A 15,562-nucleotide genomic window follows, 5' to 3' on the forward strand; every position below is an offset into this window, starting at 1 on the left:
AAACCCATTGCCTTATGTAAAAAAATAATAATTATAAAACAATTTGACCGCACTTAAGGCTTTGCTAATTAACGAAGAAAAAAATAATGATAACTAACTTATCAAAACTTCAAAAGAAAAGGGTTTAAATGTTTACTTGATAAGTTAAAACACTGATAAGTTGTCTTTTAATGGATAAAATTCCTTAAATACAATGGTTATTAATCTATTTATTTTAAGTTTGAATTAATTGTTTTTAATTAACTATCCTTAATAATCTGTTACTTAGAAGTAATACTTGTTTCTATAAAACTTAAAATTTTACAATAATGTACTGCTATTTTGAATAACGTATCAAGCAAATTTCACTTCTAACTTTAATGCAAAACTTACATTTTGAAGTTTCTCTGTTGTTTTTTTTTTTTGTAGATAAAGTAAAATTATACTTTTAAAATTTTAAAATGAAATTCATAAGTACTCTGAGGGTATTAATGTTAGTTTAATAAACAGCTTTTAACTTTAAAAATAAGTTAACCGTTTAACAAGCTTTGATTTTTTTTGTTTATTCTTTAATATTTATTAGTTCTGTTCAAGTTTTCTTTTTGTTATACTTAAGCTTTTGTCTGTTTAACTAAAAAAAATCAATAATAACTAAGGTTTTTTTTTTAATAAAACAAAATAAAAATTTAGCTGTACAATTATTTTTACTTTTTAAAATAGTTTAAAATTGTAATACTGTATGCTTTAACAAGTTTTAAACAATAACGTGACCAAAATAATCAAACATTTCACATGCTAAACATTTTATACCTATTATAATTTTATTATTCTTTCTCTAGGTTTTAAAAATCACGATTTTTCTCAAGTATAGGTTTTTTTTTTTAATTAGCGAAAAAAATGCAGTTTTAGACTTTAATGGCTATTAAAGTAAAAAAATTCTTTAAAACTTGCTAGTGCTAGTTTTAATTGTGACTAATTTTTCTCATTATATGCAGTTATTAAAAACTTTGAGGCTATAAAAACTGTAATTTAAACTTTATATTTGTCTTAACTTAAAGATTCATTTAATAAAAACATTTACTATTTTACTTTCCTTACCTTTTTTTTGTAAAGATTGAAAGCAAATTGTTTCTACATTCAAAAATAACGAGTTGACTTCTACATTCAAAAATAACGAGTTGACATTCAGATGCTAATAAACTTTGTATATACTGTTTTATTTACAACAGAATAAATTATTTTTCCACCTTCATCGATGCAAATTGTTTAAAATGTCACTTTTAAACATACTTAATTTTTATATATAAATAACCTATCAACAAAGATTATAACTTATTTACATTTTGTAAAACTAATTAAATTTTTGTAATACTTAATGTACAAGCTGAATTCTTTTATGTAATAAATGCAATCATTTCTTATGTAAAAGCATACATGTATTTTATCTCCGAAAATTAATTCAAATATATTGCTACAACGCAGCTGCAAAAATTTACTTGGTTTGATAAAAATTCACAATTTTTATCATGTTTATAAGTCTGTTCAAACTAAATTTAAAATTTAAAATATAAAACATAAATTCTAATAAAAGTATACAGTTCACAAAATATTTTTTGTGTAAACTACTACGTAAATATTTTAATTTGTCTGAAGCACTATATTGTATTAAATGTAACACTTTCAAATTTCTTAAAAAAACTATATGTAGTGCTACCTATCATTTTTTCTTAAATTATTTTATTATGAAAGTTAGTGTACAGATACAATTACGTTTAAGTAGACAAATAGAAATAAACCTTAGATGTAGTGCTATCATTTATGAAAAAGTTATTTAATTATGCAAACAAGTTTACAGATAAAATTACGTTTAAGTAAAATTTGAATTTAAACAATGCTTTTGTGAGAAAATAAAAGTTTACTTTTAAGTTTTATAAATTGAATTCTTACTATATTGTAGTTTAATAAAATCAAAAGTGTCAGTTATTGTAAGTATGATGTTAGTAATTAACAAAAATTAAGTTTAAAAAAGTACAGTTTTTAACTAATATATTAAATGTTATAAACCACCATAAAAACAACAGAGAATTAAACAAGAATTAAGAAATTAGTAATGTTATGTTTCTCTTTAAGCTATATTTCTTTTTATACTATTAGAAAAATAAAAATAATAAAAGCACCTTAGTCAAATTTTATTATTATATTAAAACTTAGTGTTACATCTTTAGATTAAATAGTTAAAAAATATTTTAGTTATAAAATAAAAAATAACTGTTTTTATTATCGATTTAAGAAAGGAAGCTTTTATTAAAATGTTTTATTTTTAATTTTAAATATACAATAGTTTTTCAAATTTTTTATACACACAAACTATTTGCAACTTGATATTGAATAAATTGAATTTATTTTACTTGTGAATTAAAAAAATATTAATACTGTTTATAGTCATCTAAAATTTTATGTAAACAAACATAAATGATTAAAATCTGTGTTTAACAAATCAGTTTAAACAGCTTTTAATTTACTAATAATGATGTTTTTAAACAGTTTAATAAAGTAGTATTAATTTCTGTAATTTTTATTAAAATAAATTTCATGTTTTTCAATCAACTGGATATATAAGTAGATTTTTTTTATTGATTTCACTATAACTAATGTAATAACATTAATTTTCTATAAGTAGTAAGAGTTTTATTTTTAACGTAAATAGAATTATTTTACTAGTGTTTTTCTAGCTTTATTTAGAAACCTACTCTATATTAATACATCAAAGAAGCTAAAGAACTAAACATGGTAATAAATAAGTTGTAAAATTATGAGGTATAAAGTCCTTTTTTTAAAAAAACTTTAGTCACATTTTAAAGTTGTACTTTAGTTCGCACTTTCTGTCTAAAAAGGTCTCGTCGCGATCTTCTATGAGAAAGTAAACTAAATGAAATCTATGAATTTTTAATAAAATCAATTGTTAAAATATATATGTAAAACCTTAAATTTTCTTATCAGTATTTTAAAGCCAGAATACTGCAGGCAACATAGATAAATCATTTCTAAATTAGTCGAAAGGTTTACATTTAAAAACACAGCTTCCATAATCTACATACATTTTCTTACCTTGTGTTCTTAAGTGAAAATTAGTGAGAACTTTTATATCCGTTTAATGTTACCCAAGAGCTAAAATAAATGACTTTATTTAGTGAATGATATTCGTAGTTATTACTACCAGCCAATTTATAGCACGTTTGTATTTATTTTAATTTTAATATGATTTCAATAGGTTAATCTTGAAAATTAAAAAAAATATATACAAATTCAAACTAAACTTTTTTACTGCATTTTTTTGGTGAGTTTTCAATTGAGTCTCAATTTCATGCTATAAATACTAGTTTAATTTTTGGAATAAAAAGTTTTTTTCAGTAAAACCCTTAAAGTAAAGTAAGAATTTTTTGTTCTTTATTTAAAACCTAGTCAAAATGTTTAAAACAATCCTTCACGGGCCGAAATTTTACGTTTGCTGACCACAGTTTTACCTTTTATAAGCAACAACTAAGTCAAAATAAAAGCATGTCTCTGGACCGTTTTTATCCTTCGAGGACCTCATTTTACCGATCTCTTTAGTAAAGACTAACAAACACCTAGACTACCTTTCGACGAACCCCTTAGATATGATTTAAAAGTTGTTATTTCAAACAAGCTTATTTTTGTTTTCTTAGCTTTTAAGCAAAAACTGAAAAAACTGAAACAAACTATTTCGGTTACTTATAATAACAAAACAGTAGCCATTATAAACAAATCTTACTTATTTCATTTAAAGGCTAACTTAATTTCGTATTTTATAATTTAAAACTGCTTAAGTATTTGACTATATGTTTATTAAAAAAAATGAAAAAAAAACTTGCAATACAGATATATTAATAAAATTTAAGTTACTACTACAATATAGGGAATCGTTTAAAGCTGCACCTTAGTCACTAAATTGTTGTTCTCCAAAGTGGGCTACTTTAGAAAGTTAGGGGGCCATATGTTAAAATATTTTAAAGGGAGTCAGTAATTAGTAGAAAGGCCATAAGGTCATAATTTGAAATTTATTCTAGAAATTGTGGAATGTACATTGAAGAGCAATAAAAAATAAGTCTTAAGTGTATTTAATGGTGGTTTAGAAACTTATATTACTATTACGGGAAAATCTAAAGCTTATATTTGATCTAAACTCCAAATTTTAAAAGCAAACAGGCCATAAGCCATAAGCAAAGGAGCCGGGGGCAGTGACTATGCAATAAAAGGTTGTTATAGATATTCTGCAGTTCAAGATGATGAGCAAAAAAGTTATCGTACGTATATAAGGGTAGTTTAGAAACCTATACTCAATATTAGACGGGTCATTGCTTTTTTTTTTGTTTTTTCAAAGTGAGCATTATGAAAATAGTTTGGTAAACCATGCCCTAAATTAACAACACATTTTTTTATTTTTGATAGTAAAATATTATAAAAAAATGTTTAGAAAATATTTGATACCGTTACAAAAACTTAGAACTAACAAAATTTAGTATCATAATCTTGCTGTTGAATATAAAAAGTAAAACTTGTTACGACGATTCTAATTCATCAATTTATTGGTGCTAAATTATACAATGTTATAAAAAGGTCTTTGAGTTGAACAGTTTGTTTAACTTTATAGCCAGCAGAGTTTTATAATCCCCAATTTTCGTACAAAATGTCTTTTGCAGGCTGCAATTATTTTAAATAATTGCATTAGTTAATAACAATAGTTGTTTTAGACCAAATATTTTGATATAATATTGTTATATTGTTTATTGTGCAATGTTGGACTCAGGCATCAGATCCTGAGTAACTTAAACAGGACACACAATGTGATAAATAAAAATAAATACACTTTTATTCAACTAAAAATAATCATAAAAAAAACATTAAATAAATTTAAAATTATGCAAAACTCATTAATAAGTTTAAATTTATTTGCTTGATATAAAAGGCAGTAGCTTAGTACGTACTAACACATTCGTACAATCTTAATAAAACTAAATTAAAAGTCTATTAGGTGGGAGGCGTAGGGAAATAAGACTAGTTAAAAAAATGAAGAAATCACTAGTTAATTTAGATGGGATAGATATTATGAAAATTTTGTTTATTTATTTTTCTGTACTGTTTTCGTGGAAAGTTACTGAATTTTTCTTATATTAATACTATTCAAATAAAACTTTTTTAGTTTTAAGCGAAAATATTCGACCTTCTCACACGATACTACATCCTGTGGTAATTTTTTCCACACAGTCTTTGCTCTGTGAAAAAATGAACTTTGCTACTGACTGTTGTTAAAATTGAGTTTACATTTTATTTTGATATTATTTCTTCTTTACTGATGTTTATTATAGGTAAAACTGAATAATTGACAGAAAAAAACCTTATAAATGCTATTGATAATATTATAAAGAGTAAATAAATTAAATTCTACCTTCTATATTCTAGAAAAATTCAATACAAGTTTAACCAATCTATCATTACACAATCTATTGGATATACTTTAACGACTACATATCAAACGAGTAAAATTTCTTTTCATAAACTCAATTTTGTTAATGTCTTTTTTTAAATAAGGTGATCAAATTTGTGTATTGTGTTTAAGCTCAGTACGAACGTATATTTTAAACATTTTTATCAGAATAGTAGCTGAACTAGTTTTAAAACTTTTTGATATTTTATAGGATGAAACTAGTGCAACATTGAAAAACAATTTACTTGTTAGTTACATTTTAAATTTCCCGAGCAATATATTCCTAAAACCTTAAAAACTTTAACTGTTGGTATCTTAGTGTTATTGATTAGTAGGTCAAGCGGATCAAACGGTTTTTTTTCTTAATTGTAAGAATTTAACATTGTTTAGGATTTAAATCGAGTTTTCTTGTTTCTAGTCATTTGTAGATATTATCTAGAGTAGATTGTAAACATATATTTGACTCATTTAAAATTTTTATATCATCTACAAATAAACTCATATCACTTTTAATATCAATGTTTGAACTAATATCGTTGATGCAGTTAAAAAAGAGGGGACCAATCACACCACCTTGTGGTACTTTTCTGTATACCGATAAAGGAATAGTGTAATCTTATTGATTTTATGGTGTAATAATAAATTATTGTTTGCTAATTAATAAATAAAGATTAAAGTTGTAAAATACTACTAAAAAATATTTTTTAGCTAAAAACAGCATTGCAGGCAGTTTATGTTTCCATTGCGGACCGCAGTTTGATGACCCCTGGTTTAATTATTAGCACTTCAGTTTATACTATTTTAGATTATGATAACATAAAAAAAAATACTTCCGTACTTTTCTATTTATAAACTCAGAAAAAAATGTCGTTATAAACTTCTTACATAATTCATTTTACTATACATTGTGCACAAAACAGATTATCAACATACCAGACAATTTGTATGTGTGGTTTGAAATAAATGAGCAATTTAAATCTGTGAACGTCAAACACTTCGCTAAAACTTTAAGGATATAAAAATACAGACCAGACTATCAGTTTAAAAAACTTATTTTACAAGTGTTTAAAATTTTATTTTGTTTTAATCTTAAATACCAATGAAGTTAGTTATAAAATAACGAGATTACTGAGACAAAAAAAAATAAACCTTTTATAGCATAGATTTTGATTAGAAAAAAAAAAGTTAAAACGTAAAACTGAACGACAGTTGTTTAGTTATTTTTACTTAAAAAATTTTCTATTTTTATATAAAAACAGTTTCAAAACAATAAATTTTGAAAATTAGATATAAAGATTAGAGTATTGTGCTTTATTATTTTTATCTTTTCAAGTGGAAAAAGTTAAAGTTTTAATTAACATTTAAAACAGTAACAAGGTTTCAAAAATCGGTTAGTAGTAATATAGAAACTAATGGATAAGCAGATTTTTTTTATTTAATTGATTAGAAAATATAATATTAAGTCAAATTATAAAGTTTCACAGATTTAAAGATTTAAAAATGGTCATTTTCTTAACAAATTTGCTACATACACTTTTCTAAAATCAAGCGTAATTTATTGTACAATACAAAATTAAAATATATAAGATAAAACACTAGATTAAACAAATAAATTTTGTTTTTTATTAGAACAACATTTTTTAATATTACTTGTTGCAGAGTGCCAAGTTTTTGACTATTTTCAGTGTAAAAGTGATTTAAAACCAAAAAGGCAATAAAGTTACAAGGTGCGAAAAACTGAAAAACAAAACTATCTAAAGCAAACTTTTTTTTATGTTTTAAATCTTATTGCACAGAAAGTTGAAATTCTCAATATGTAAGTAACAAACTACAATTACAAACTCTTATACTAAAGAGGTGTAATTAAAGTGAGGTATTCTTAACTGAGCGTATTTCCTTGTTGATTTTATTGAAAAGTTTATTTATTTCTTCACATTTCATCATTGTGCAAACCCGACATTCAGAACACATCTTACAACTCACTGATTCAGAAACTGTATAGTAAATTGAAAAATTTTTGAACTGTATTTTAAAGAATTCGCTTTTATTTTCTTAGGTTCGAAGTTAGTAAAGAAATAAATTAAATAATTAAATATATTTGTAATATAAAATAAATAAATTAAATAAAGTAAATAAATAATTAAATAAATAAATTAAATAAATAAATATTTAAAATTGTAAATATATTTGTAATATAGTCTAAAACAAGCACAAAGATAGCAAAAAGTGTTACAAAACATTGCAATTTAGAAAACTACATTTACAAAAGCTTGTCCTTTTCAAAGTATCATCGTAAAAAAACTAATAAACTTTTTTTAGGAAACCTAATAGTTGTATATTTTATTCAAAAACTCAGCACTTATTTAGAAAACACATAATAATACAAATAATAAAACGTTAACTACTTACAAGAAACGCATTGGTCCTCACATATTTCATTTAAATCCTCCGGACATTTACTGCAATCATCACAAATATCCACCATACTATCTAAACTGTGAACATTTTTAAATACCAGACAAAATAACACTGCTAAATATAAATCCTTCATTACAAGCTTTTATGTGAACAATAAGCTGTTAAAAACTTTTTTAAATTACTACTGCTTTTTTTTGCTTGCTCAAGCCTTTTTAAGCAGACTAACTGGTTTTCATTGTAAAGTGTTTTAATGACTTTTATCTTTTTTAAAGTATGTTTTTGAATAATAGTAATTAATCAATTCTAATGATTAGTATTGCTTTTTATTAGGTGTGTTAAACCTGTTATACCAGTGCGCTGGTTGAAAAGTGTTACACAAAGTTTCGTTTATACATATTTCATGTTTTAAACAAAAAAGTACGAGAAAAATTTACATTTCAAAATAAGCATGTTTTTATAAAATCAAAAAGTTTTTACTAATTTGATTAAAAAAGAGGTAAAAACTAGCTAGTTTATTAAAAATGTACTTTTAGTTTGTTTTAATCAAATAAAAACAACCCTTAAATATGTTTGATTTAGCACTTATTGTCTAAATAATTGGCTTTTTTGTATAACTAGTATTTGAAGATAAAGTTTTTTTTGTCCGCGATGAGTTTACAAACAAGTTTTAAATGTTAAGAAAATGTTTGCTTAGCATTAATTTTATAATGTAAAACTTATCAGCAAAGTAGTTTTAATGGATTAGTAATTAGATTAGCATTTTAATTAACATAATTAATAATTAGTAATTTTGGTTACTTTATGAAAACAAGTTTTCCAAGAAGTAGTTTTAACCAAAAAAAACCTGAGCAAGAATGACACTCAATTTTGTGAACAGTTGTTACTTTTCTTATTAACCGTTCATTAAAAACTACTTAAGGTATTACTTAGTTTTTTGAAAGTCACAGTCTTAATAAAAATTTGTTTTTAAAACTTTTATCGTTTTACAAATACCAAAACTAAGCTAAAAAAACCTGTCTATGTTTAAGCGGTAGATTTACTGATGTAAGTGATGTGAATATTTATCAAGTTGGTATAACTTTTTCTAAAAGTTTAACAAGTAGTATTTTTATTTGAAGTCATAGACTTTTTTTAAACTAGTATCTTTAGAACATACTTTTTAAGACAAATAATGTTTGTAAATGTTTTCTGTTTAGTTGTCTTTTTGCAAACTGAGTCCTTAGAACTACTCATAGTTATTTATCCAATCAAAATAAATATTCAGTCTGAAATTGGTTTCAAGTTTACTCCGGTTAAGTAACTTACAGTAAAAATTTGATTTTTATGTTTAACCACATTTTTAAAAATATTCGGAATTAAATGAAAAATAAAGTATTTAAAACGTTCTATTAAAAACGTAGGAGTTTTGTAAAACTTTCATAGATTGTACTCAACTAGTCGAGTATATCTAAAGTGTTTACTGATATTAAAAGCCTGCTATTCCTAAATTTTTTAAAAGTTCAAACTAGTTGTACTTTACTTTAACTATTTGCAAGTGATAGTATACAGCAGTGTTCATCAAAAGTGTTCATATTGGAAAACATTGCTAATAATTCAACTTTGTCTTGAAAATATATCCATTTACTAAACTTGTGTCAACCACTGGATTTGCAACGTTCTACTAAGATAGCTTTTAAAGCCACCATTCAGGACCTACGCCATAAGGACCACCCAACTTAACTTTAACGCACTACAAGTACATTGAAAACAAGAACAATTTATATAACTCTAATAAGTAATTTCTTTTTTTACAAAAAAAAAAACGTTTTTTATTAACTGATTAAAGTTGAATAAAAATTAGAAGTTTTGTAGTTTTACCACATTCATAACACAGAGTACAAACTGATAAAGTAGATATTAGTTGTATTTTCGTACAAGTTGTACTAAATTGAAAAAAGTTAATAACTTAACGCAGATGCTTCGTACTTTTGATGGTACTAATGATAAGGGTCTTCAAAATATGAGACTGAAGAAAATTAAGGTGATTGTTAAAGTTTTTAGATCCACAAAACCTAGTCATGCTATACGACCACGCATTTTAATATATACTAACAGGGATACTATAAATATTAAAAGTTTAAACTGAATACCCAAAAAAAAATTGCATAAATTTACTAAGTGAGCTGTGAAAAAGTAAACAGCTAAAGTTTCAAAGTTGTCACCGATGTTAATTGATAGCAAAATTTTTAATTTATATTAAAACATAAATTAAAGCTTTGATTATTATCAGAATGATAAGCTAAATTTTGTTAGTGACAATTCTGCCGAGTGTCAAAATATTTCCTATTAAATAATATGATAACAATATTAACTTTTCCTGATATATCCAGCGGCAATCATATAGATGTAGCAATAAACTGAACATATGAAAATTTTAAATTATTTAAAGCAAGTGTTGGAAAACTAAATTGGTACGTTGTTTTTGTAGATAAACGTCCATCTAAATAAAAAACGCTATAATAAAATAAGCAATGTTTTACTACGGAACATACTCTTGTTACTAACTAAACATAGTAATATTGAGACTTAGTTTGAGTTTTACTCAGAGTAAATGCATCAAAATAACGTTGAAACTATAAAGATTGATGAACATTTAGAGGTAATAAAAAAACTACTTTATTACTTATTAAGTATGAGGAATAAAAGAGCGTGGCTTCAACTATTTTTTATATAAAAGAGAGTTTCTTATACCAATAATTCCAATCGATTGTTTCAACATCAAGAGTTAGTTATGATTAAAAGCTGGAATTTCAGAAAAAAAGTTAATTTTCTTAAATATGTAAAATAACAGATATTAGATAATTACTCTTTGAATAGTTCCTATTCGGAAAAGAACATTTATTTATAAAAAAAATAAGTACACCACTTGATTTATTTCAGTTTTTGATACCAACTGGGTATTATTTAGTATTAGAGAGACAAAATTATATATAAAAAAATTGATGACTGACAATGATTACTTTGATCGAAATTAAACAACTATAATTGTTCAGTTAATATTTCGATCATATAATATTATTTTTCAAATAAAAAAGTAAAGAGCAAACAAAAATAATTAACACCGTTGCAAATTAAACCTATAGATATACTGATTCATAAAAGTTACTGAAGGTTATGACAAAAGTAGTAAAAATTACTAACATATAACTTTGATTCGAAATTAAGTTTTTACCTAGATTATTAAAAAAAAAATTGATAGAAACTTATTTATTGGTACTAAAATTATAATCTATAAGAAAACTAATTAAAAAATTAATCGTTAAGCTTATTAGGAAGCTTGTAACATTAAAAACAACTTTTAATTTGATTATGCCTTCAACACATATCTAGATTAAAAGTTTTAATTTTTCTCCAAAAGAACTTTTCGAGGTAGTTAAATTTTTCAGTTTCAAGTTTTTAAATGAGTTAATAGAAAAAGAATGAGGTTTAGAAACAGAAGTACATGTGTTTTTTTTAAGTTTATAAAGAAAACTAAATAAAGTGTTTTTACTTCCGTGGTTTTTGTAAAATTTACACTTCCTCTAAGTTCATAACCTAACATTTGTAGTTTTTCAAAGCTATAACATTTATTGATCACGATACTTAAAAGCCCCTGTTTGAATGAGATCATACATTACGTAAATAAACTTTAAAAAAAAATTGATTCTGTCCAACACTGATGTTTTTACTATGCATGAAATTTACAAGTACTTTTTGTATATACCATAAGCTGTAAAAAGTTATCGTTATCTAGCAATTTATTTTACTTCCTTTTTAATAAAACATGTTAAATCTGTTAGTTTAAATAATTGAGTCGACGTTTAGTTAGACTTATTGTTTTTTATTGACCATTCTCTTTTCTAGTTATTCAGCACTTGTTAAATAATGCCAAAATAACATCAAAACGTTTAGTGATTATAATACACCAGAACATTGTGTAAAATTCTTGAAAGCAATTTTATGAAAGTTTTTCCAGCTGTTATAGTATTTGTCCTATGTTTTGTTTTAAAAAGTTTTTTAATTGTAGATATTATAAAACAACACAAAAACTTTTTATATTCGACTACTTTATTCGTTTGATCAAAATAAATACATCAGTTAGAATGATTAAAATAAATATCTGCTTATATTTAAATATTTATAAATTAAATCTTATAAAAAGTTTTGCTCAATTTGAAAATATGAACTGAAGAGCATTCTTCTTTTATAACATTGTATAGTTCTCAGCGGAATCACAAAGCACCTAGTGCGTTTAATATATCCATGTCTACTGCTAGCTTGCTTAATGATTTTCCAATAGCTGAACACATCTGTGAATAATTAAATAAGTTTTAAGAGTTTCTTAGGTGGTAAAACTTAGAAAAAAAACTTATTAGTTTGGTTACGTTGTAAAAATAAACCGAACCTAAAGCTACTAACTTCTACTAAAAAAAGCACTATAATTATACGCAAACTTAAATCACAAGTTATAAGAGTTTTTTAGGTGGTAAAACTAACTTATTTATTTTTCAGTTGATCGTAAATTTTAAAAAGTTTTCAAAACCATTAGTTGCAACAAAATATAGTAATAAATATTAGCAAAATTAACTTAAGAAAAGTTAAGTATTTATTTTACGAATTCTAGAGTAGAGCTCTTGGAAAATAAACTAAACAAAATATTAGTCAAGTATGTAATCAAATTATACCTTGTATTCACTATTGAAATTGATTCAATTTTCTCAATAACTTTATTTAGTTAAGTTTGTGATTTTATCTAGAGAAAATTAAAATGGAAAGCTTCTTTCAAAAGAAATTTTGAACAAAATATTTAAGAAAAAAACTGTACATATATTTATCATAGGTTTAACTTTAAAAAACTTACTTTGCTTTGCATTAAATCCCGTATTTTTTTACTAAATAGCTTTGAAGCAATGTTGGCAATAGCAGCGATAATTTTAGAAAAAAATCCTGATGCTTTGAAATTTACTTTATGGTAATATATTCTAGTTGTACAGGTTCCCGGTTGCGTCTGAAAATTTTAAGTTAAAATTTTAGTAATTTTTTTTTAACATTTTTATTTATCGTTTAAAAAATTTAACAGTGTCGAAACGAAATACTTCAATTCTAAGTATTTTTATTAATTAGACTAATGTGAAGTTTTGTTTTTATTTACCAATATGACTTCAAATGAATAAATTAACTGTGTTATATTTAATTTTTGGTTTTTTTTTTATAATAATAAAAAAATTTATAAGCTGGCAAGCCAAACTTAAAATTAAGCGCATGCTTTTTAATGCAGTTTTAAATAGATGTATCAAGTACTTATAACTATATATATGGAAAATTATAACTTTACATCTATATTAGACTTAAGTTTTGTAAAATATCTAAAACCTTGTTTTACGAAAAGGTTTATGTGAAGTATACGAAGCCTACTTTTAGTAAAGAATTAAGTGTCAATCAATAATTTTAAAAAAAGAAGAAATTAGTTTGTTTTAAACCTTAATGTTACCTCCAACAAATTGAAGTTTGAGATTTTGAGACACATAAACTCGCTTGAGATACACATTCGCAGTTGCTGACGCTGATATAGTTTTTTTCCACCATAAAATCCTTTAATATTTTTACTATAATAGTTATTTGTACTATTACTGCACCTTATATGTAGAAAAACGTTAAAATTTTAAATATATAAAAGTGTTTATCTATGTTTTATGTTTTAAGTATTTTGCAGTTATAGTTACAAACTTTTGCTTACAGTATAGTTGTTATTTTAGTAAAGACATATTTGTTTTATCAAACAATACAATATATAAGTTATTAAAGTTGACTTCGTTTTAGACAAAAGTTTTTATTAGTAGTATGATTTAATAAAAATATTTTGCATGAGTAACAGTTTTAAAACTTAGAAATCTTTAGCTTGAAAAGGTTGTTAAAGATATATAAAAGATGATTAAAAATGTTTTTAAGTATAAATGACATACTTTTAAGATTAAACACATTAATCATATAATCTTATTAGTGTTTTATAGTGTTTAGAAATTTTGATACCATTTATTAGTATACTTAAGTTAACATTACTATATAAACCTTAACAAAATAAATCCTTAGTTAAGTATATTGTAGTACTGATTGATTAAACATACTTAATTTTCTTTGACACTCTAACATTTCCAGAAAGGTGAACTTCACCGTTTTGTAACTGAGCAAGATAATCAGTTGCTGAATTCTGTTTGACTCTTATTTTGTCCGCATTAAATGAATTCACTTTCACACTGTAAAAATTAAGTTTTTTAAAAACATTGCTAAATTTTAAATATAGTAACTTTTTTTAACTCTTACTATACACAAAATAAATTTATAAATTATTGCAAACTTTAATTATAAAAGTTTCTTAGTAGGTAAGTTTGTGAAACAAGTTTTTAGAAGCTAAGCTATAGAACATTAGTTTTTTTTTAATATTTGTCACAGAAATAATTAAAAACGACACAGATCTAAATAAAATTAAAAAAATTCAAAAACTACATTTTACCTCGACTTTTAATTTAATTTTTTCGATCTTTGAGTTAAATTTCTTATACTTTGAAATATAAATAAATTATCTGTAAGTTTTTACATATAACTCCATTTTTATTGTAATTGTTTCGTTCAATAATGACATTTTTAGTGTATACTTATTATAGATACATACAAATCCATTCACTTGGTCAATGAATAGCTTATTCCCTTTTCCTTTCCATAAGTATTGCTGATTTTTAAGCCTTTTACTTCTTTGATTATTTCATTTGCTGTGTTTGGATGTTCTTCTACAAAAATGTTTTAGTAAACAGTTACTACAAAAATCTTTAAAGTCAGACATTTTTTATTTTAGGATAATATAATATTTTACGTTTAATAAACAACTCATTTCTATAGTTTTAAAAGTTTAATGAAATTAAGCTATAATTTTACAAAATAGGTTAGCAAGTTACATTTGATAATTGTTATAAATTTTGCTTTAAATTATATTTATACTTATTTAATTAAAACTTAGTTACTAAAATCGACGTAAGCTTCATCACCCTTCACTTCAAGTCCATAAGAAAGACCAATAATACAAGAAACAAGCAAAAACACTTTAGTTATCATACTTCTAGATAAGGGAAGACTTGTAATAAGTTTCACAAACTGTTTACCTTTTATACTTATATCTGAGTAAAAAAATGATGTTTAATAAACACAATCATAAATTCATGTTTCATGTAAAGAAAGTAGTCAATGAAACTGAAAACCACACAGCTTTCCTTGCTCTAAAAGACTTAAGGGCATGAAATAATAAACCATGATTAAGTATTTATACACTTTAAGACGATTTAAAAACCTTAGTAACATGTAATAAAAAAGTCGTGTCACTAATTTTTGTTTAGCAAATAAAGTTGTGTGTTTGTAAGATTTGTTGTATTCTAGTTTCGGCAACTACATTCCTTACATAAATTCTGTTTTTATGATTAAAAATAAAAAAGCGAATAGAATAAACCGTACTGTTTCTATTAATGCAGTTTTAAGATTGAAGTTATTTTAATTAGTAATCTTCAAACTAAACTTGTATATATTATAAATATTAGTTAATATTCTATTATATTTACTTATGATGTTAATTCTGAAAATACACATCTACATCTT

General features: G+C 23.9%; 1 protein-coding gene across 1 annotated transcript; it reads right to left on the reverse strand.

The window, feature by feature from the left end:
- Positions 1–12,024: 12,024 nt before the first annotated feature.
- LOC145844584 (uncharacterized) lies at positions 12,025–15,050 on the reverse strand. The gene is made up of 6 exons (XM_082951982.1): positions 14,938–15,050; positions 14,604–14,706; positions 14,047–14,175; positions 13,402–13,513; positions 12,783–12,929; positions 12,025–12,231 (listed from the first exon to the last, which is right to left on the reverse strand). Exons 1-6 carry the CDS (start codon positions 15,026–15,028, stop codon positions 12,154–12,156), a joined length of 660 nt encoding a protein of 219 aa, XP_082808108.1. The 5' UTR covers positions 15,029–15,050; the 3' UTR covers positions 12,025–12,153.
- Between the last annotated feature and the right edge of the window lie 512 nt (positions 15,051–15,562).

This window comes from Thalia democratica, chromosome 9 (assembly GCF_965202585.1).
Source record: "Thalia democratica chromosome 9, ktThaDemo2.hap1.1, whole genome shotgun sequence".
Taxonomy (NCBI): Eukaryota; Metazoa; Chordata; class Thaliacea; order Salpida; family Salpidae; genus Thalia; species Thalia democratica.

What these genes read in the sequence shown, in the direction of transcription:
- LOC145844584 (XM_082951982.1), bottom strand. Translation starts at nt 15,028, where the DNA reads ATGATAACTAAAGTGTTTTTGCTTGTTTCTTGTATTATTGGTCTTTCT. An exon ending in TGAAGCTTACGTCGATTTTA is followed by an intron (nt 14,707 to 14,937) that starts GTAACTAAGTTT and finishes ACATTTTTGTAG; the next exon opens with AAGAACATCCAAACACAGCA. An exon ending in ATAAGCTATTCATTGACCAA is followed by an intron (nt 14,176 to 14,603) that starts GTGAATGGATTT and finishes TAATTTTTACAG; the next exon opens with TGTGAAAGTGAATTCATTTA.